The 22774-nt window shown below is 29.1% G+C and overlaps 2 protein-coding genes across 11 annotated transcripts; one reads left to right on the top strand and one right to left on the bottom strand.

The window, feature by feature from the left end:
• The first annotated feature begins 22 nt into the window (after nucleotides 1-22).
• Nucleotides 23-22042, top strand: LOC127279013 (BTB/POZ domain-containing protein 17). 2 transcript variants are annotated; one of them, XM_051301081.1, is made up of 4 exons: nucleotides 23-134; nucleotides 1567-1657; nucleotides 1831-1971; nucleotides 19772-22042. In XM_051301081.1, the coding sequence occupies exons 2-4, from the start codon at nucleotides 1574-1576 to the stop codon at nucleotides 21059-21061; spliced, it is 1515 nt and encodes a 504-aa protein (XP_051157038.1). In that variant the 5' UTR covers nucleotides 23-134; nucleotides 1567-1573; the 3' UTR covers nucleotides 21062-22042. The 2 variants fall into 2 exon arrangements, with proteins under 2 accessions (XP_051157038.1, XP_051157037.1); XM_051301080.1 differs by lacking the exon at nucleotides 23-134 and adding an exon at nucleotides 192-387.
• On the bottom strand, nucleotides 5084-19023 carry LOC127279011 (fibroin heavy chain-like). 9 transcript variants are annotated; one of them, XM_051301078.1, is made up of 3 exons: nucleotides 18885-19023; nucleotides 9349-12625; nucleotides 5084-8124 (listed from the first exon to the last, which is right to left on the bottom strand). In XM_051301078.1, the coding sequence occupies exons 1-3, from the start codon at nucleotides 18975-18977 to the stop codon at nucleotides 5771-5773; spliced, it is 5724 nt and encodes a 1907-aa protein (XP_051157035.1). In that variant the 5' UTR covers nucleotides 18978-19023; the 3' UTR covers nucleotides 5084-5770. The 9 variants fall into 9 exon arrangements, with proteins under 9 accessions (XP_051157035.1, XP_051157028.1, XP_051157027.1 ...); XM_051301071.1 differs by having other exon boundaries at nucleotides 5084-9132; nucleotides 18885-19022; XM_051301070.1 differs by having other exon boundaries at nucleotides 5084-10092; nucleotides 10309-12625; nucleotides 18885-19022.
• Nucleotides 22043-22774: the final 732 nt, after the last annotated feature.

Below are 22774 nucleotides of genomic sequence, written 5' to 3'. Positions count from 1 at the left end.
TTAGGAGGTGAAAAAAGGGGTTGTTTCATTCAATAGACGTTTTACATTTTGGATGTTCTAATATAAACTACTAGAATTTCAGAAATATTTATTTATTAAAAAATTAAGTAAATTTGCCAGGAATGTTCACTAAGGTACGTTGTGTAAAATTCTTTATTTTATCTGAGTTTAAAGAATAGTATTTACATTTTGAAAGATAATTTCTGCTTCTGACAATAATGACCTCCAGATAAATAGTAAATTTTCTAGGAAGTAACTATTTTGACAGATAGACAATATAAACGATTTTTTATTTTACAACAGTAAATAGTGTAATGGTAAAAATTACAATTGTTTTGCTTAGAAATGAAAATAAATGTCACAGGTTATAAAGGATCGAATTAAAACGTAAATAGTTTATTTCATTTAAATTTTAAAATTCTAATAATTTTCTATTTGAAAAGATTTTAAACACAGAAATTTTTATTTCATAGTATAGCAGAGGGTTTAGTTACTCTTTCTGAAATTTTTTTTTTTATTTCCAATCACAACAAACGGATTCTTAAATTGAGGGGAAAATAGGATATGTTTATTTTGTTAAAGATTAGTCGCAATATCCATTGATTTTTGTCAAAAGGCAATCGTGGATATAATTTAAAAACTCATTTATAAAAATATATTAAAACCGATAATTTTTTTTAGTATATTAATCGCAATGTTATGTCTCAAATTTGATTTTGAATCAAAATTAATAATTAAGAGTATAATGAATCTGACGTTACTTTATAACCTCTATTATTTTGCAATTGCACTAAGTATGAAAAATCTTTCTTGTAATTTAACTTCATTTGTCACTTTGTTATATGTAAAGATTACATTGTTTTAAAAAATTTGCCCGTTTCACATTACAGTAATTATTTAGAGATAAAGTGGATAAATTAAAAATTTTAAATAATTAATATGTGAATCAGAATTTCTGAAATGGATCACCTAAAATTTTTAGCAAATAATTTCTAATGTTACATGGTTTTTTTTACTTCTACTATGATCAAAATAAGTTTCTGAAAATATTTTTTTTTAGTAAAGTTATAAACAATTAAAATTTTTAGCTGTCTTAAATAAAAAAAAATTTTATTTTAAACAATTTTTTAAATTGTTTATTTACAAAATGCTAATAATATTTATGTTCTTTATGTCCTAGGTAAAATTTAAAAGTTGTTTTATATTCCGCATCCATTTCTTAATATAAAATCGTCAAGAAAAAAATGGCAATCCAACCTGACTTGGATTGATTGATAAATTTCATCACATTGAAATAATTAATATTAATTTAAACAAATGATTATTGTTAAAAAAAATTTTTCTAATTGAGTGATTTTTTTTACTAATTCTAAAGCAAGTTATAGCAAATATTCATGAAATTCCTTGTACAAAGGTTTTTAATTTTTTATTTCTCCTTCTGTTCATTTGAAAATCATTTTTATATCGGTATCAAGATTCGAAATTAAAATTTTATTATGATTATTTGACAAAAATTATATTTATAATGCGCTGTATAATCTAAACTTAATTTTAATTAATTATTAGATCAAAGATGGAAGGAGGATGTAAGAAAGACGAAGATGTTACTGATATTCCTAGTTCCAGTGAAAGAAATGAAAATATAGATTCAATCCAGGTATAAAATTTTCTTTAAATATTTACTTCTTGTTAAACTGTTTTCATGTAATAAATATATATGCAAATATAAACATAAATAAATTAAAAAAATATGAATATTATATTCTTTAACCATAAAAATAACAAACCACACTTTCATAAATCGTTATTCTATTGTTTTAAATTTTTTAGGTGGACAATTCCCGAACTGTTTTGCTAAAAATAGCGACACTGTACGCTGAACGTCTTATGAATGATATTTGCCTCGTTGTAGATGGTGTCGAGTATCCAGCACACCGACTTATCCTTTGTGCTTCTAGCGATGTGTTTCAGGTAATAAGATTTTATATTCAATGAATAAAATTCAATTCGATTTTCATAGTCATACAAATTTTACAAGAATAATCATAAAATACCATCCAGATAGCACGTCAAAATTTGTGGAAAGCTTACCACAAGCTAAAATGTACTTTTGGTTCTTTAACATCTAATGAAATTTATATTTTCGCCTAGACATCCATATATTATTATTAATAATAAATAAATTCACTATAGTGAAATTTTCAGCCAGTATGAAATGCAACTCGCAATATTTTTATTGCATTTTAATAATAAATATAATATAATAAACTTTTTTTCCAAAATTTTCATTTTTTAAACTTTTTATTATGTTTGCTATATTTTTCTTGTACCGTCAAAGCGGGTAACTTCGAACTGGAGGCTAACTCTGGACACTCGTACTTTTTTGAAAATATTTTGTATTTCCCTTCTACATAATAGTTTTCATAAGGAGTTAGCATTTCTTTTATTTCATTGAACACCCAAGAAATATAATGTGAGAGATTAAGGATAAAAGTAATCAAAGAAATTCAAGAAAAAATTAATTTGGTAGGAATAAATTTTTGAAGGTTTTTTTTTAGTAATTGAGGAACCACATGCAAGAACGGACGAGGCGCTTGGACTGAACACCGAGCGCCTCTACCGTTTTTGCATGTGGCCCCTCAAATGTGTTTTATTTAAGAAAATGTAATTTTGTAGGGTAACTTCGGACATGGGACGAATATGTAACGTAGTTGGAAAAAGTCGCAATTACTGCTATTATTTGGAAAGCACAATTTAAAAAGCCCTTTCGGAGGTTAGGAGAAATTAAGCATTCGAAAAGCATTTGAAAAATACAATGTACCCAAAAATACATTGAGCGATCACTTGAAAATTCAAATGTACCATTAATTGATTTTAGAGAAAATAATTAATGACCTCAAAACTCCTTAGGGAAGCTGGAAATTATCATTTAATTAAATTTAAATAATTGAGAAATTTGCTAAACGAGTGAAACTAGCTCCAAATTGCTATTATAAAACCTTCAACGATTATTATTGGTCATATTTCAAAATTCAATTTCGCGAAACGTCTTTTCCAGAAATTAAAATTTCCCGAATGTCTAAATTCCCGAAAACCTTTCTCCCGAAATTTTTTTAATTAATAAATGAATGTATTATTGTAATGAAAAAATATTACAAAAATAACAAACCTGGATATAAAATAATAATTGAAACTTTTGTAATAGAAATTCTGGTTTACCAAATTTCTCAATTTTTTGAATTTAATTAAATGATAATTAATTGTTTCCCCATGGAGTTTTTGAGGTCATCAATTTTTTCACATATTTACATGTGTGTACAATTGATTTATACGGTTTTTGGATTTTTAGAATTTTCAAAAGATGCTAAAATATTTAATTAACGAAAATTTTCTTCAAAACCCATATAAAATCAATGTTAAAATGTAAGCCGCAACAAACACACTTTCTTATGAAGATAGTGGGTTCAATTTTATGAGAATTTTTTTTAAATTTTCTATCGAATTAGAGGGTGGAATGAATCGAATTAAAAAATGAGGGTCAATCCATTATATTTCGACTGAAGTCGTCGCTGACTAATTTTTAAAAATTATAATACTTTGCAGGAATGATTTTGAAGTTATCAAGATCAATTTTTTAGCCATTAGAAAATATGCAAAAAAAAACAGAATTTACCATAAAAATAAAAAAAAATTGTTGTAATTTACTAAGAATGAATAAATTTATCATTATCAATTGATATAATTATTTAAATATGTGAAATAATATATAAAATACGATTTTCAAGTTCGCCTGTCAAATAACCTAAATTTGCAAATTTCATCTATTAAATGTGAGACAGAGAAGTCATTAAATTGAAAAAAACCTTACCAAATATAAGTACCTGTGACTAACTTTTAGTTTTTCTTAGCACTTTTTTCCTTTTTTCTTCATAAATATGAAATAAAAAGCAATAAAAATTGGCACTTTGCTTATTTTCACTATTTTCAAATGTAAATAACTTTCTTGGAGAAAACTGAAAAATTACAAAACTTGGGCAATATCTAATTGATCACTAACTACACACACTGGAAAAAAATTCGCTTTGGTCCCGAAGATACTTTTTGAGATAATTATGTTTAAATTTTTCACAATTTTTATCAGGTTAATGCATGTGATTTTTATAAAATTGAAGTTAGTTCAAAATGTTTAACCAATAAAACCTAACTTCGTCCTTAAAAAACTACATGTATAACCTGATAAAAATTGTGAAAAGTTTAAACTTAATTATCTCAAAAAGTATCTTCGGGACCAAAGCGAATTTTTTTCCAGTGTGTGTAGTTAGTGATCAATTAGATATTGCCCAAGTTTTGTAATTTTTCAGTTTTCTCCAAGAAAGTTATTTACATTTGAAAATAGTGAAAATAAGCAAAGTGCCAATTTTTATTGCTTTTTATTTCATATTTATGAAGAAAAAAGGAAAAAAGTGCTAAGAAAAACTAAAAGTTAGTCACAGGTACTTTATATTTGGTAAGGTTTTTTTCAATTTAATGACTTCTCTTTCTCACATTTAATAGATGAAATTTGCAAATTTAGGTTATTTGACAGGCGAACTTGAAAATCATATTTTATATATTATTTCACATATTTAAATAATTACATCAATTGATAATGATAAATTTATTCATTCTTAGTAAATTACAAAAAAAATTTTTTTTATTTTTATGGTAAATTCTGTTTTTTTTGCATATTTTCTAATGGCTAAAAAATTGACAGTTTTCAGCACCTCATATACTTTAAATTCATATTTTGCAAAAAATAATTAAAATTTTAATAAAATTCTTTTCATTTCGTGATCTTGATAACTTCAAAATCATTCCTGCAAAGTATTATAATTTTTAAAAATTAGCCAGCGACGACTTCATTCGAAATATAATGGATTGACCCATGACCATTTTAACGGTCGCCCTAATGTATACAAATTTGAAGTCATATAGATCGAATTTTGTGAGCGCTAGGGTGAAACAAAACCGATATTAATTGGATTCCGAACCGTGTGCGGAACACTAAAATTAGTTAAAAATTAAGAAAATCAATTCCTGTACATCAAATACGAATTAAAAGTTTATATATAACAATAATTGACAAATTAATACATTGTTAATTATTTTTAATAATATTAATACTATAATTAAAGTTATTTATTTAGTAATAAATAAAATTTTAATTAACTTTCAGTACTTAATAGTTGATAAAGACTAAACATTAAATGAAGGTTCAAGTGCAGGCATGGAAACATTTAAATGATATGCTCAGTAAATGTTACATTAACAAACAAATATTCGCAATAAATAATGGTTTGGAACGAAGGTTGAATTAACATTTGAATTAACTGTTTAGAGCGAATACAGACTAAACATTAAGAATAAGTGCTCGTTAAATATTTAGCGATAATATTTATGTAACAAAAAGAGTCAGCACTGATATTTTTTTATAAAAAATTATTTATATTTAAACATACATTGCGCACCAAATATCGGAGGCCAAAAAAATTTATTGTGCAGCCGTAGATGCTTTACATTAAAATTGCACATCGTTTTAAGCTATTTTTTCTGCCTAACATTTAACAAATATTTATTATTTAAATGTTCAGTCAACCTTCTAGATAAACATTTGACGAACATTTACATTGCCTAATCCTTTGCCTGATTCATTAACAAAATCAATGCCTATTTCATAGTATCTTCCATTATCTAATCCACTGTTTCTTCTAATGAAATTTTCATTGCCTATTCAACTATATATTTCATTACCTAATCCACTGTCTGTTCTATTGCCTAAATTACTGTCTGTTTCAAAGTTTGTTAAATTAAATCCACTGCCTATTCCAGTGTAGTTATGAATGCCTATTCCACTGTATATTTCATTGCCTAATCCTCCGTATGTACCATTGCCTAAATCACTGCCGATTTCAAAGTTTGTGAAATTAAAAAATCCATTTCCTATTCCAGTGTAGTTATAATTGCCTAATCCAATGTATATTTTATTGTCTAATCCTCTGTATGTACCATTGTTAATTCCACTATTTATTTCGTTGCTTAATGCTCTAATTCTTTCATTTCCAAAGTCACTGCCTGTTTTTAAGTCTGTTGTATTATATAATCCATTGCCTATTCCAGTGTAGATTTCATTACCCAACCCTCTGTCGGTTCCTTTGCTTAAATCATTGCCTGTTTTTAAGTCTGTTCTATTAAAAAATTCATTTGTTACTATTCCATTATAGATTTCATTGCCTAATCCTCTGTATGTTCCATTGTCAAATTGTCTTCCTGTTTCAATGACTGTTCCATTATCTAATGGATTGCTTATTCGAGTGTTAGTTTCATTGCCTACTCCACTGTAGATTTCATTACCAAATTCTTGGACTGTTCCATTTACTAAATCATTGCCTGTTTTATAGTTAGTTCTGTTATATAATCCATTGCCTATTCCAATGTTGATTTTATTGCCTAATCCTGTGTATATTCTATTGCCTAATTGTCTGCCTGTTTCAATGTTTTTTCCATTATCTAATGGATTGCCTATTCCAATGTTATTTTTATTATCCACTCCACTGTAGATTTCATTACCAAATTCTCTGTCTGTTTCACTGTCTGTACCATTATCTAATAGATTGCCTATTTCAGTGTTGATTTTATTGCCTAATACTGTGTATATTCCATTGCCTAATTGTCTTCCTGTTTCAATGACTGTTCCATTATCTAATCGATTGCTTATTCCAGTGTTAGTGTCATTGCCTACTCCACCGTAGATTTCCTTACCAAATTCTTGGACAGTTCCATTTCCTAAATCACTGCCTGTTTTATAGTCAGTTCTGTTATATAATCCATTGCCTATTCCAGTGTTGATTTTATTGTGTATTCCTGTGTAAATTCCATTGCCAAATTGTCTCCGTGTTTCAATGTCTATTCCATTATCTAATGAATTGCCTATTCCAATGTTAGTTTTATTATGCACTCCACTGTAAACTTCATTACCAAATTCTCTGTCTGTTTCAATGTCTGTACCATTATCTAATGGATTGCCTATTTCAGTGTTGATTTTATTGCCTAATCCCGTGTATGTTTCATTGCCTACTTGTCTTCCTGTTTCAGTGACTGTTCCATTATCTAATGGATTGCTTATTCCAGTGTTAGTTTCATTGCCTACTCCACTGTAGATTTCTTTACCAAATTCTCTGCCTGTTTCAATGTCTGTTCCATTATCTAATGGATTGCCTATTTCAGTGTTGATTTTATTGCCTAATCCTGTGTATATTCGATTGCCTATTTGTTTGCCTGTTTCAATGTCTCTTCCATTATCTAATGGATTGCCAATTCTAATGTTGATATCATTGCCTAATCCAGTGTATATTCTATTGTCTATTTGTCTGCCTGTTTCAATGTCTATTCCATTATCTAATGGATTGCTTAATCCAGTGTTAGTGTCCTTGCCTACTCCACTGTAGATTTCATTACCAAATTCTTGGACTGTTCCATTTCCTAAATCACTGCCTTTTTTATAGTCACTTCTTTTATATAATCCATTGCCTAATCCAGTGTTGATTTTATTGCGTAATCCTGTGTAAATTCCATTGCCAAATTGTTTGCCTGTTTCAATGTCTGTTCCATTTTTTAATGGATTGCTTGATCCAGTGTTAGTGTCATTGCCTACTCCACTGTAGATTTCATTACCAAATTCTTGGACTGTTCCATTTCCTAAATCACTGCCTGTTTTATAGTCAGTTATGTTATAGAATCCATTGCCTATTCCAGTGTTGATTTTATTGCGTAAACCTGTGTAAATTCCATTGTCAAATTGTCTGCCTGTTCCAATGTCTGTACCATTATCTAATGGATTGCCTATTTTAGTGTTGATTTTATTGCCTATTCCTGTGTATATTCCATTGCCTAATTGTCTTCCTGTTTCAAAGTCTGTTCCATTATCTAATGGATTGCTTAATTCAGTGTTAGTGTCATTGCCTACTCCACTGTAGATTTCATTACCAAATTCTTGGACTGTTCCATTTCCTAAATCACTGCCTTTTTTATGGTCACTTCTTTTATATAATCCATTGCCTAATCCAGTCTTGATTTTATTGCGTAATCCTGTGTAAATTCCATTGTCAAATTGTCTGCCTGTTCCAATGTCTGTACCATTATCTAATAGATTGCCTATTTCAGTGTTGATTTTATTGCCTAATACTGTGTATATTCCATTGCCTAATTGTCTTCCTGTTTCAATGACTGTTCCATTATCTAATCGATTGCTTATTCCAGTGTTAGTGTCATTGCCTACTCCACCGTAGATTTCCTTACCAAATTCTTGGACAGTTCCATTTCCTAAATCACTGCCTGTTTTATAGTCAGTTCTGTTATATAATCCATTGCCTATTCCAGTGTTGATTTTATTGTGTATTCCTGTGTAAATTCCATTGCCAAATTGTCTCCGTGTTTCAATGTCTATTCCATTATCTAATGGATTGCCTATTCCAATGTTAGTTTTATTATGCACTCCACTGTAAACTTCATTACCAAATTCTCTGTCTGTTTCAATGTCTGTACCATTATCTAATGGATTGCCTATTTCAGTGTTGATTTTATTGCCTAATCCCGTGTATGTTTCATTGCCTACTTGTCTTCCTGTTTCAGTGACTGTTCCATTATCTAATGGATTGCTTATTCCAGTGTTAGTTTCATTGCCTACTCCACTGTAGATTTCTTTACCAAATTCTCTGCCTGTTTCAATGTCTGTTCCATTATCTAATGGATTGCCTATTTCAGTGTTGATTTTATTGCCTAATCCTGTGTATATTCGATTGCCTATTTGTTTGCCTGTTTCAATGTCTCTTCCATTATCTAATGGATTGCCAATTCCAATGTTGATATCATTGCCTAATCCAGTGTATATTCTATTGTCTATTTGTCTGCCTGTTTCAATGTCTATTCCATTATCTAATGGATTGCTTAATCCAGTGTTAGTGTCCTTGCCTACTCCACTGTAGATTTCATTACCAAATTCTTGGACTGTTCCATTTCCTAAATCACTGCCTTTTTTATAGTCACTTCTTTTATATAATCCATTGCCTAATCCAGTGTTGATTTTATTGCGTAATCCTGTGTAAATTCCATTGCCAAATTGTTTGCCTGTTTCAATGTCTGTTCCATTTTTTAATGGATTGCTTGATCCAGTGTTAGTGTCATTGCCTACTCCACTGTAGATTTCATTACCAAATTCTTGGACTGTTCCATTTCCTAAATCACTGCCTGTTTTATAGTCAGTTATGTTATAGAATCCATTGCCTATTCCAGTGTTGATTTTATTGCGTAAACCTGTGTAAATTCCATTGTCAAATTGTCTGCCTGTTCCAATGTCTGTACCATTATCTAATGGATTGCCTATTTTAGTGTTGATTTTATTGCCTATTCCTGTGTATATTCCATTGCCTAATTGTCTTCCTGTTTCAAAGTTTGTTCCATTATCTAATGGATTGCTTAATTCAGTGTTAGTGTCATTGCCTACTCCACTGTAGATTTCATTACCAAATTCTTGGACTGTTCCATTTCCTAAATCACTGCCTTTTTTATGGTCACTTCTTTTATATAATCCATTGCCTAATCCAGTCTTGATTTTATTGCGTAATCCTGTGTAAATTCCATTGCCAAATTGTTTGCCTGCTTCAATGTCTGTTCTATTTTCTAATGGATTGCTTAATCCAGTGTTAGTGTCATTGCCTACTCCACTGTAAATTTTATTACCAAATTCTGGGACTGTTCCATTTCCTAAATTACTGCCTTTTTTATAGTCACTTCTTTTATATAATCCATTGCCTAGTTCAGTGTTGATTTTATTGCGTAATCCTGTGTAAATTCCATTGCCAAATTGTTTGCCAGTTTCAATGTCTGTTCTATTTTCTAATGGATTGCTTAATCCAGTGTTAGTGTCATTGCCTACTCCACTGTAGATTTCATTACCAAATTCTTGGACTGATCCATTTCCTAAATCACTGCCTGTTTTATAGTCAGTTCTGTTATATAACCTATCGCCTAATCCAGTGTTGATTTTATTGCGTAATCCTGTGTAAATTCCTTTGCCAAATTGTTTGCCTGTTTCAATGTCTGTTCTATTTTCTAATGGATTGCTTAATCCAGTGTTAGTGTCATTGCCTACTCCACTGTAGATTTCATTACCAAATTCGTGTACTATTCCATTTCCTAAATCACTGCCTGTTTTATAGTCAGTTCTGTTATAGAATCCATTGCCTATTCCAGTGTTGATTTTATTGCGTAAACCTGTGTAAATTCCATTGCCAAATTGTTTGCCTGTTTCAATGTCTGTTCTATTTTCTAATGGATTGCTTAATCCAGTGTTAGTGTCATTGCCTACTCCACTGTAGATTTTATTACCAAATTCTCTGTCTGTTTCAATGTCTGTACCATTATCTAATGGATTGCCTATTTCAGTGTTGATTTTATTGCCTAATCCTGTGTATATTCGATTGCCTATTTGTTTGCCTGTTTTAATGTCTGTTCCATTATCTAATGGATTGCTTAATCCAGTGTTAGTGTCATTGCCTACTCCACTGTAGATTTCATTACCAAATTCTTGGACTGTTCCATTTCCTAAATCACTGCCTGTTTTATAGTCAGTTATGTTATAGAATCCATTGCCTATTCCAGTGTTGATTTTATTGCGTAAACCTGTGTAATTTCCATTGTCAAATTGTCTGCCTGTTCCAATGTCTGTACCATTATCTAATGGATTGCCTATTTTAGTGTTGATTTTATTGCCTATTCCTGTGTATATTCCATTGCCTAATTGTCTTCCTGTTTCAAAGTCTGTTCCATTATCTAATGGATTGCTTAATTCAGTGTTAGTTTCATTGCCTACTCCACTGTAGATTTCATTACCAAATTCTTGGACTGTTCCATTTCCTAAATCACTGCCTTTTTTATGGTCACTTCTTTTATATAATCCATTGCCTAGTCCAGTGTTGATTTTATTGCGTAATCCTGTGTAAATTCCATTGCCAAATTGTTTGCCTGTTTCAATGTCTGTTCTATTTTCTAATGGATTGCTTAATCCAGTGTTAGTGTCATTGCCTACTCCACTGTAGATTTTATTACCAAATTCTTGGACTGATCCATTTCCTAAATCACTGCCTGTTTTATAGTCAGTTCTGTTATAGAATCCATTGCCTATTCCAGTGTTGACTTTATTGCGTAATCCTGTGTAAATTCCATTGCCAAATTGTTTGCCTGTTTCAATGTCTGTTCTATTTTCTAATGGATTGCTTAATCCAGTGTTAGTGTCATTGCCTACTTCACTGTAGATTTTATTACCAAATTCTAGGACTGTTCCATTTCCTAAATTACTGCCTTCTTTATAGTCACTTCTTTTATATAATCCATTGCCTAATCCAGTGTTGATTTTATTGCGTAATCCTGTGTAAATTCCTTTGCCAAATTGTTTGCCTGTTTCAATGTCTGTTCTGTTTTCTAATGGATTGCTTAATCCAGTGTTTGCGTCATTGCCTACTCCACTGTAGATTTCATTACCAAATTCTTGGATTGTTCCATTTCCTAAATCACTGCCTGTTTTATAGTCAGTTTTGTTATATAATCCATTGCCTATTCCAGTGTTGACTTTATTGCGTAATCCTGTGTAAATTCCTTTGCCAAATTGTTTGCCTGTTTCAATGTCTGTTCTATTTTCTAATGGATTGCTTAATCCAGTGTTAGTGTCATTGCCTACTCCACTGTAGATTTCATTACCAAATTCTTGGACTGATCCATTTCCTAAATCACTGCCTGTTTTATAGTCAGTTCTGTTATAGAATCCATTGCCTATTCCAGTGTTGATTTTATTGCGTAAACCTGTGTAAATTCCATTGTCAAATTCTCTGCCTGTTTCAATGTCTGTTCCATTATCTAATGGATTGCCTATTCCAATGTTGTTTTTATTGCCTAATCCTGTGTCTATTCCATTGCCTAATTGTCTGCCTGTTTCAATGTTTTTTCCATTATCTAATGGATTGCCTATTCCAATGTTATTTTTATTATCCACTCCACTGTAGATTTCATTACCAAATTTTCTGTCTGTTTCAATATCTGTACCATTATCTAATGGATTGCCTATTTCAGTGTTGATTTTATTGCCTAATCCTGTGTATATTCGATTGCCTGTTTTAATGTCTCTTCCATTATCTAATGGATTGCGTAATCCTGTGTTAGTGTCATTGCCTACTCGACTGTAGATTTCATTACCAAGTTCATGGACTGTTCCAATGCCTAAATCACTGCCCGTTTTATAGTCAGTTCTGTTATATAATCCATCGCCTATTCCAATGTTGATTTCATTGCCTAATCCTGTGTATATTCCATTGCCTAATCGTCTTTCTGTTTCAATGACTGTTCCATTATTTAATGAACTGCTTAATCCACCGTTAGTTTCATTGTCTACTCCACTGTAGATTTCATTACCAAATTCTTGGACTGTTCCATTGCCTAAATCAATTTCTGTTTTATAGTCAGTTCTGTTATATAATCCATTGCGTATTTTATTGTTTTTATTATCAGTAGCTGTGGGTAAATCATTCCAAGTTTTGTTCTGCAATAATATATGGATAAAATTAAATTTATAGTTTGAAGGTGTCACACAATTATCTGAGAACAATATGTCTTTAAATTTTTTTAACAACTTTTAAACTGTTTTTAAAATAATTTAAATTTTCAGAGAAAGTTATAATTTTCAATCTATTTAATGATTTAAAAACTGTAGTGCAAAAAAAATTGCATCTACAATGAATGTTTTTCATCTTTCAACGTCATTATATTTTTATTACAAAAAAATAAAAATCCAAGGATAAAATTTTTTCATAATCTTTCTAATAATGGCAGAATATTTTTTTCTATTTTTAATGAGTTTAAAACTTTTCTTTCTTGAAAAAAGTAAAATATAGTTAAAATAATATTTTTTGATATTTTTTAGTAAGTTTTTAAACTTTTTTTCCGATAATAAATATTTTCAGGCAAAAATAATTACTTTTTAATCTATTTAACGATTTGAAAACTTTAGTAGCAAAGAAAACAATTGCCGGCAACAATAAAGGTTTATATTTTTATTACAAATAATTAAAAAAAACCAAGGACAGCAATGTTTCATAATCGTTAAAATAATGGCAAAATAATTTTTTTCCTTTTTTTAACGAGTTTAAAACTTTTCTATTTAAAAAAAAGAAAATACAGTCAAAATAATATTTCTTTAAATTGTTTTAACGAGTTTTGAAACTTTTTTCAGATATTTACTAATTTTCTTTAGACAAAATAAAAGAGGAAATACATTTCAAATTTTCAAATCAAGCAGGCTTGACTTGGTCCTCTCTTAATTTGAATCAGTGAAAATTTCTTTGTTTTTAAATCAGTAACCGACTTCTGGCTACCTAATCAGTGAAATTCCACTGCTTTTTAGTGAGAAAAGAGAAGTGCATGTTTATATGAATTAATTGACAGAGAAAATATGTCAATGTATTTTTAATGTTGAAAGAAATAATTTTATATATTTATATATTTTTTTCGAGAAATTAATTTTTTAACTCAGAACATTACACGTAAAATGCCTCATATATATCTAAAGGGTATAGGGGGTTAAGGATACAAAAAGTGCCGTTGCAGGTATTCTGTTCAAATTGACACCATATATTGCTACCCCTATAAATATAAAATTCTGCAAGTATGAACCCATAATTCGAATTTTTGGGGGAGTTATGGTGGGGGAAAGGAAAATAAAGAAATCCACTTTTCTCGAAAACTACTGAACCGATTTTAATGAGCTTTGAATATGTTATACATGTCGCTAAGACAATTCTAAAAAAAAATCTCCAAATTTTTTTTTGAAAAAAAGTCAAAAAAAATTAATTTTGAAATTTTCAAAAATTTTTTTTGGGGTGATTTTTTGAAGTGACCACTTTAATTTTTTTTTAAAAGTTACCTTATAATATCCCCTTTAACATATATTTTTTTCAGATTTTTAAAAAATGTAGTTTTTGAATAATTTAACGAAAACCATCGTCGCGCTACATGACGCAGCGCGCACAGTGTGCTGATGCAGTATACAGGGTATTCCAAAAGTATGGAAACTCAAATATCTCGAAAAGTACGAATTTTTGTAAAAATTGTTCAAGACAAAAGTTGTTCCAAACAAAAAGATGTACATCTTTGAAACCAAAAAATTGGGCCCGGAGCCCAATAATGAAAAAAGTGGTTTTCTTAAATGAGACCACTAATTTTCAGTATCAAATTCGTAATCCCCATGAAATTCTGCGTTCAAACATGTGGTATAAGTGCCCAAAATATTGGGCCCAATCCAAGATATTGGGTCCAAAATTTATCAACAGATAAATAAATTTTAGAAAATCGCATCTTGGAGAGATTTTGAGATCACAGGATTAGAAATTGAGCATAGAGCCCGATGTAAGATTCTGCAGCCCAATGTGAGGGCCCAATATTTTTGGAATTTGTACCACAAGTCTAAGCCCAGAATTTCATAACGATTACGAAATAGAAGAAAACTAATTTTTTTACTGCCTCACATTGGGCTGCGAAATCTTACATTGGGCTCTGTGCCCAATTTGAAAAGTAGCTTTGAATTTTTAATCCTGTGACCCCAAAAACTACAAAAGATGCGATTTTATAAATTTATTTATTTAACGAAAAATGTTGGGCCTAATCTCAGACATTGGACCCAATATTTTTTGGCTTTTGTACTACAAGTTTAAACCCAGAATTTCATAACGATTCTGAAATGGATACTGAAAATTAGTGGGTTTTATTTAAACAACTAATTTTTTTAATGTGTGCCTCACATTGGGCCGCGGAATCTTACATTGGGCTTTGTGTACAATTTGAAAATTAGCTTCGAATTTCTAATCCTATGACCCCAAAAACTCCTAAAGATGCGATTTTTTAAATTTATTTAACGAAAAATGTTTAGCCTAATCCCAGACATTGGGCCCAATATTTTTGTCATTTTTACTACAAGTCTAACTCAAGAAATTCATGGGGATTATGAATTGGATACTGAAAATAAATGGGTTTTATTCAAGACAACTAATTTTTTTTACCGTGGGCCTCACATTGGGCGGCGGAATCTTACATTGGGCTCCATGCCCAATTTGAAAATTAGCTTCCAATTTCTAATCCTGTGATCTCAAAATCCCTCCAAGATGCGATTTTTTAAAATTTATTTATCTGTTGATAAATTTTGGACCCAATATCGTGGATTGGGCCCAATATTTTGGGCACTTATACCACATGTCTGAACGCAGAATTTCATGGGTATTACGAATTTGATACTGAAAATTAGTGGTCTCATTTAAGAAAACCACTTTTTTCATTATTGGGCTCCGGGCCCAATTTTTTGGTTTCAAAGATGTACATCTTTTTGTTTGGAACAACTTTTGTCTTGAACAATTTTTACAAAAATTCGTACTTTTCGAGATATTTGAGTTTCCATACTTTTGGAATACCCTGTATACTGCATCAGCACACTGTGCGCGCTGCGTCATGTAGCGCGACGATGGTTTTCGTTAAATTATTCAAAAACTACATTTTTTAAAAATCTGAAAAAAATATATGTTAAAGGGGATATTATAAGGTAACTTTTAAAAAAAAATTAAAGTGGTCACTTCAAAAAATCACCCCAAAAAAAATTTTTGAAAATTTCAAAATTAATTTTTTTTGACTTTTTTTCAAAAAAAAATTTTGAGATTTTTTTTTAGAATTGTCTTAGCGACATGTATAACATATTCAAAGCTCATTAAAATCGGTTCAGTAGTTTTCGAGAAAAGTGGATTTCTTTATTTTCCTTTCCCCTACCATAACTCCCCCAAAAATTCGAATTATGGGTTCATACTTGCAGAATTTTATATTTATAGGGGTAGCAATATATGGTGTCAATTTGAACAGAATACCTGCAACGGCACTTTTTGTATCCTTAACCCCCTATACCCTTTCTCAGAAAGAGATTAACTTTTCTTTTTAACTACAAGAAATTTATTAAAATATACTTTAAGGGGCTGTTCATATAGCACGTGGACAATTTTTTACAAATTGTAGTTCCCCCTCCCCCCTAAATACACTTAATCGTGGATATTTTTAACCTTTTCTAGTTTCTCCCTTGATCCAAAAGTGTCCACGTGGTATATGGATAAGCCTTTACTTCAATTTAGAGTTTTTTTTATTAATTTAAAAATATAATTGCTTGATTTTTATTTTGTTAACAGGTTAGACCACTGTGAAAGAACCCCGCACCGTATACATGGGAACTTGGGTTCCAGTGAAATTTCTTGCAACTTTGTAATTTTTTAGTTTTTGACCTCCTGAACAAAAAATGTAAATGGCAAAATTCAAAAAAATGGATATTATCTTCTTATATTATTATATTTATGGTTTAAGTTTAAAAAAACAGTGTTAAAAGTGAAAAAAATTCAAAAATGAGTAAAACCAAAAGAACTAAATAAACTTTCTTAAAACCCCCCCGTAACAAGATTCAAGTGAATTTGATGTATTTTAAAAAAATTGGTCGGACATTTTGGATCCGCCATTTCGGATTTTGAAAAATTGACATCGAATTTGTAATCAGCGACCCCGAAAACCCCCGAGTAACGCTTTGGTTTTACTCATTTTTTAATTTTTTTTGCTTTTAACATTGTTTTTTGTAACTTAAACCTTAATTATTAAAAAATCTGTCAGTTTTTTGAATTTTGCCATTTACATTTTTTGTTCAGGAGGTCAAAAACTACAAAATTACAATGTTGTAAGAAATTTCTCCGAACCACAAGTTCCCATGTATATGGTGCGGGGTTCTTTTTAAAAAATCGAAAAATTTTTTTTGCTAAAAAGGTGCCTTAGGGTGTTAGAAATGAGAAACAATAATAATCATTATACATATGGGGCATTCTATTTTAAAATTATACCCCTAGTAAACAATTGACAATATAAGACATTTTTTAAATAATTATTTCTCCCATTTAATTAAATTAAATTACTTTTGCAATGAGTGGTTTCGAAAGAGAAATTTCTAAATTTTATTATTGTAAAAAAAATTTTTTAAAAAAACGTTTAATTAGCATAAAAAATTTAGTTTGAAGGTTAAACTTATAAATATCTCAAAACACGTTGTCTCCGATTTTGACAAAATCTGTGTCAAAAGAAAGCTTAAATATTCTATTTTTTATTTCCGTAAAGTTTATAATGGACATTTTCGAGGATTTCGAGAAATTAATTAAAATTCTCAGACGTTTCGGAGGTTAAAAAGGGTTGAAATTTGCATGAATAGAGAACCTCTGTTCAAATACAGCGGCATTTGTTTTTACGAAATTTTTAAATAAATAAATTTTAAAACTTCTATTTTAATCTTAATAATTTTTTTAAATTTGAAAAATTTTTAATTGCAAATAGCTAAAGATCAATATATTTATTGTTTACAATATTTTTTTTCTCTAATGTCAAGTGATGTAATAATGTAAGGTTAATGGAAATTAAATTTAAAAAACAAAATCCGCTCTTAAAGAAATGGTTCTCCATTCATACAAATTTCAATCCTTTTTAACCTCCGAAACGTCTGAGAATTTTAATTAATTTCTGGAAATTCTCGAAAATGTCCATTATAAACTTTACGGAAATAAAAAATAGAATAAATTAATTTAATAATGAATTTATCCCTTGGTGTAATGAATAGTAAGGAAAAAAATTTAACAATCCATCCAAGTCAAGTAGTAAAATAAAAGAAATTATTTTTGACGTTTCGACAGCACTGCTGTCCTCATCAGAAACGAAAAAAAATAAACTATAAAATTGTCATCTTGAAGTTAAGACGTCAAAAGACAAGTTTGTCTTCTTCAAGATGACAATTTTATAGTTTATTTTTTTTCGTTTCTGATGAGGACAGCAGTGCTGTCGAAACGTCAAAAATAATTTCTTTTATTTTACTACTTGACTTGGATGGATTGTTAAATTTTTTTCCTTACTAAAAAATAGAATATTTAAGCTTTCTTTTGACATAGATTTTGTCAAAATCGGAGACAACGTGTTTTGAGATATTTACAAGTTTAACCTTCAAACTAAATTTTTTATACTATTTAAATGTTTTTTTAAAAATTTTTTTTTACAATTGTAAAGTTTAGAAATTTCTCTTTCGAAACCACTCATTGCAAAAGTAATTTGATTTAATTAAATGGGAGACATAATTATTTAAAAAATGTCTTATATTGTCAATTGTTTACTAGGGGTATAATTTTAAAATAGAATGCCCCATATGTAAAATATTTTTAAAAGCTTAAATTTCACATCCAATGGGTATCGGATATACGGTTCTGGGTATCATAGAGACATACGTTTACGCGTTTTTCTCAAAACCAAGTTTTTCAAACTGGCCGGTAACTTTTCTCGTATAATTTTTGACCAAATTAACTAAAAATTGGTTTACAGCTTCAAGATAACATTCTTTATGAAAGTACGTAGGGGTTTTTTTTCTTTATCAAAAATTTTTTTTAACAATTTTGTACCGATTTTTTTACTGAAACTGAAAAAGATTTTTTACCTGTCGTACATCTCTGCATAAAAAAGGGTTTTTGTAGATCGACTGTCAGCGCCGCCATTTTAATTTTTTTACGTTTTGAAAATAATTTTTTAATAATGTACTCAACAACTTTAATATGTACTCAACAATAATATATAATTGATTTTTTAATTCATATTTTTCTGTTCTTGAAAAAAAAATCTTAAAAATGGGTCTGATTTGGTCTTCACAGTGGTCTAACCCCTTAAAACTATTACTATTAGAATAATCATAAGTTATATATAATTACCTCTTCCAAATTTGCAAGTCCATCTTCAATATAATTTAGCAATACAAAGATGCAACTGAAAATAATAAATAAAACTTGATAATATTTACACATTTTTAATTTTATTTTAAATTGAACTTTTCAAATTTTTGAAAAATTCCTAAAACTCTTGCTTTATATACCATTTCTTTTAACGTTTTTTTTAATAGAGCAATAAAATGTAATATTTAAAACGTGTATCAATCGTCTTTAAATGATAAATAATATTTCCTTCCGAGTTGTCTTGTATATAATAATTGTAGATAAAAATATATGGGCGACTATATTTCAATGTGTTACAAAAAATTGAATTATCATATATTATTTTATAAACATGCTAGCAAAATGAAACGCGCGCCAAATTGGGTATTATTAATTAAATTCACCTAATATTATCAATAATAATTTAAATTTATTAGAATATTATTATATATTAAATGATAATAATGAAAATTATATGTTTATATAATTAATATTTAATAGAATTGAAACGAAGCTGAAGTACGCAATGTTTATCAACAAAAACATTTTTTTTAAAAGTTAAATATTACGTCTAAATTACATATATTTAACATAGGTGGAATATTTATCTGAAAAATGCTTTAAATTATTATTAATTATTATTAATATTAATAATTATTAATAATAATTATTATAATTATTATTAAATTATTATTATTCAAATTCAATGACCAACTTTTCGTCATTGTACTGACAACCTAAAACAAAGAAACACAATAAACTAATAATAATTAATAAATAACTCAACTTAATGTGACTGGATTAGAAGAATTTTAAATAATATTATTTAAAATAAAAATGTTATTGTACCATCGTAACATGTAAACATGCAAATTTTTATTTTGCAGGTGATGTTGATGAGCCCTCAATGGACTGAATCTCAAGAAAGCAGAGTAACATTACAAGAAACTCCTCAGTGTGTTCCCATTTTTAGTGAATTTCTTCGTTACTTCTATACTGGTCAAATTAGAATCAGTAATGAAATTGTACTCCCAATACTCTCTTTAGCAGATAAGTACAATGTAAAAGATTTGATAAAATTATGTCTTGATTATATGGAAAATCACATTGCTTTGGCAGCAACTCATGGAACCTTAGTGTCATGGCTTCAATATACATTGAATTGTGGACATCATGACATCACGCAGGCATTTCAAAATTTTATCAAATGGAATCTTGAACTTGTTGCAAAAACGACAGATTTTGGTAATTTTGAACTCGACATACTTATTGCTCTTCTTCATCAGAGCAGTTTAGTTGTTAAAGACGAAATGACATTATACAAATGTCTTGAGTCATGGCTTGATCATCAGGCGAATCGTTTGAGATGTCAGATGCCAATTAATGAGCTGGAATTAACTCTAAAACAACTTGTAATGGCCGTCATGTCTCCCGTTAGATTCCCGATGATGTCACCTCGTCAGCTGGCTGATTTGCTTCTCTCTCCTCTCACTCAAAAGTACAAAGAATTTTTTGTTGAACGAATGGCAATTGGCATGTCTTTTCATTCGGGTCAAAATGAACGTGTCAGGGAAGTTATTAAAACTGAAGAAGATGGATGTCTACTTTTTGAACCAAGACTCTACACAGTCGATACATGTAGCTCTCTATTAACAATAGAAAACTTTCATAGTTTACGATCATATCATACAAGAACTCTTGTCTTTTCAAGTCATTCTTATCTTGCTGAATATGCAGGTGATCAAACATGTGAATGGGTCGTAGACATTTATCCAAAGGGAGTTTGGTTTAAAAAATTCTTTTTGATAGTTTGGCAGGGTACTGTGGAAATGCCAGAGCATGTTATACGATCGGTGAGGCTATCATTGACATGTAAGGAACCACCAGCAAATAGTGATTCAGACAAAAGAGTAAAGATTGGTGTTTTGATTTATGGACTTCAAGATGGTGTTGAACATATTGCTCGAGTTATGGAGACTATTCACAGATTTAACAAAAATGATCGTGTCCTTAATTTGGATGATTTATTGCCTTTTGAGGAACTAAATCCTCAGCAGAATGGAGGTATGAATTCGGATAATGCAGTTTCTTCTTTTCTAGTTGGTCCAAATAAAGATATGCTAAAGTTGCATATTGTTATCTCGCCAGCAAATCACAACACTCTTGATGAGATTTGACAGTCCACTGTTGAACTTTATCAGATTTATAAATTTTCATGAAAAAAATTAATTAAGTAATTTTGAATGATCTTAACAATATTTTTTGGAAGCTTAATATGCCTTGTCTACATATTTCGATTCAGAAGGAATATAAAACTTCCAAAAATTATTTCCAGGTATTAAATTAATCAAAATATTTTGTCAAAAAATTTGTTAAAAACTCGATTTTGGAATATTTAAAAAATATCTCGTCTAAAAAATTATAACAAAAATTTGTTTGTTGAAAAATAACTTATTAAGTTGGTTTTACTAAATTTAGAAAGTATTTAACATAAAAAATGATATATGTGTATATAATAGTTCTTAACATTTAAGAAAAGAGATTTTTATTTATTTTCTGTAGGTAATCTTTAACATAATTATGAAAGATTGTAAAACTGTAAATTGTTACAAAAAATCAAATAGATAGTTGTTATTTCTAATATTTTAGAACTAGAATCTACATTTAACATGAGGCTAAGAAATTACTATTAGTTGTATAGACTAAAAAAGCATCAAAAAAGATTATTTTACCTTTTTTTTAAGTTTTTCTTTTGTTTTAATGACGTCTCAAAATAGAAAAGTATTTCTACACAGGAATACAAAAATGTGTAGTTATTTGTATGCGCTTGCATGATAAAAAATATATTTTTAATGTGAATAAAAAAGACGTCTTATTTAGTCGAAAATATCAATTTATTTTTAATCTTTTGCCAATGTTTCGAGCTGATACCAGCTCATCTTCATGGTTACAAAATTCAAATTATATAAATTACAAAAATATATAATAGTAAAATACATATTATATGAAATGTGTTGTTAATATGTTAACATACCAATTACGTAAAGTTTAACTTTTTTGTTTTTTTTAATTTTGATTCTAAAAGAATCCATTTTGTTGGTGTTAAAACCATTATTAAGATTTTTATAATTTTACTAATAAAAATGAAATTAAATATATTTTTAAATTTTATAATTATTTATTTTTTCGATAAAGATTTCCTATTCCCATAAACTTTATAATGGTTATATGTCCTATCCAAATTTTGGTACTTGTTTACTTATGCGGCTTTTCTCAATTTTCTGTAGGTAATCAATTAAAGTAAACAATAGTAAGTAAAAGTAAAAATTTAAAAATTTCAGTAAACAATTACACAAATTTTTTAAGTTTATCGCTGAGAATTTAATTTTATAATTTACAACCTACTGAAACTTCAATTCAGTTAATCTCACAAAAAACATTTGGTTTATTAAAATAGAATATCAACTGAATGTTTATAAAATTCCATGCATTTACTGCATTCCATTTGCATTGGTACAATATTATAGCAGTAACACATAACAATTAACCTCGACAAAACATGGTAAAAATCTATCGCTAACTACAATAAAACCTAAAAAATATGGTAATTGAAAATGGTTACTTGGGGGTTTTTGGGGTCGCTGATAAAAAATCCGGTGTCTGTTTTTCAAAATTCAAAATGGCGGATCCAGTATAGCGGACGATTTTTTAAATAATCGTTCGGATTAGATTGAAAATCGTTATTCGGGGGTTTTCGGGGTCGCGTATTTCGAGTTTCAAGCATAACCGTCAAATTTAAAAAAATATATGCGCCATATTGGTTCCGCCATTTTGAATTTTGAAAAAGTAACATCAGATTTGTAATCAGCGACCCCAAAAACCCCCGAGTA

The sequence above is a fragment of the Leptopilina boulardi genome, unplaced genomic scaffold (assembly GCF_019393585.1).
Source record: "Leptopilina boulardi isolate dan_hultmark-lab unplaced genomic scaffold, ZJU_Lbou_2.1 LbouV2_213, whole genome shotgun sequence".
NCBI lineage: Eukaryota > Metazoa > Arthropoda > Insecta > Hymenoptera > Figitidae > Leptopilina > Leptopilina boulardi.
The sequence above is the reverse complement of the archived record's forward strand: the minus strand, read 5'-3'. Positions and strand labels throughout refer to the sequence as shown.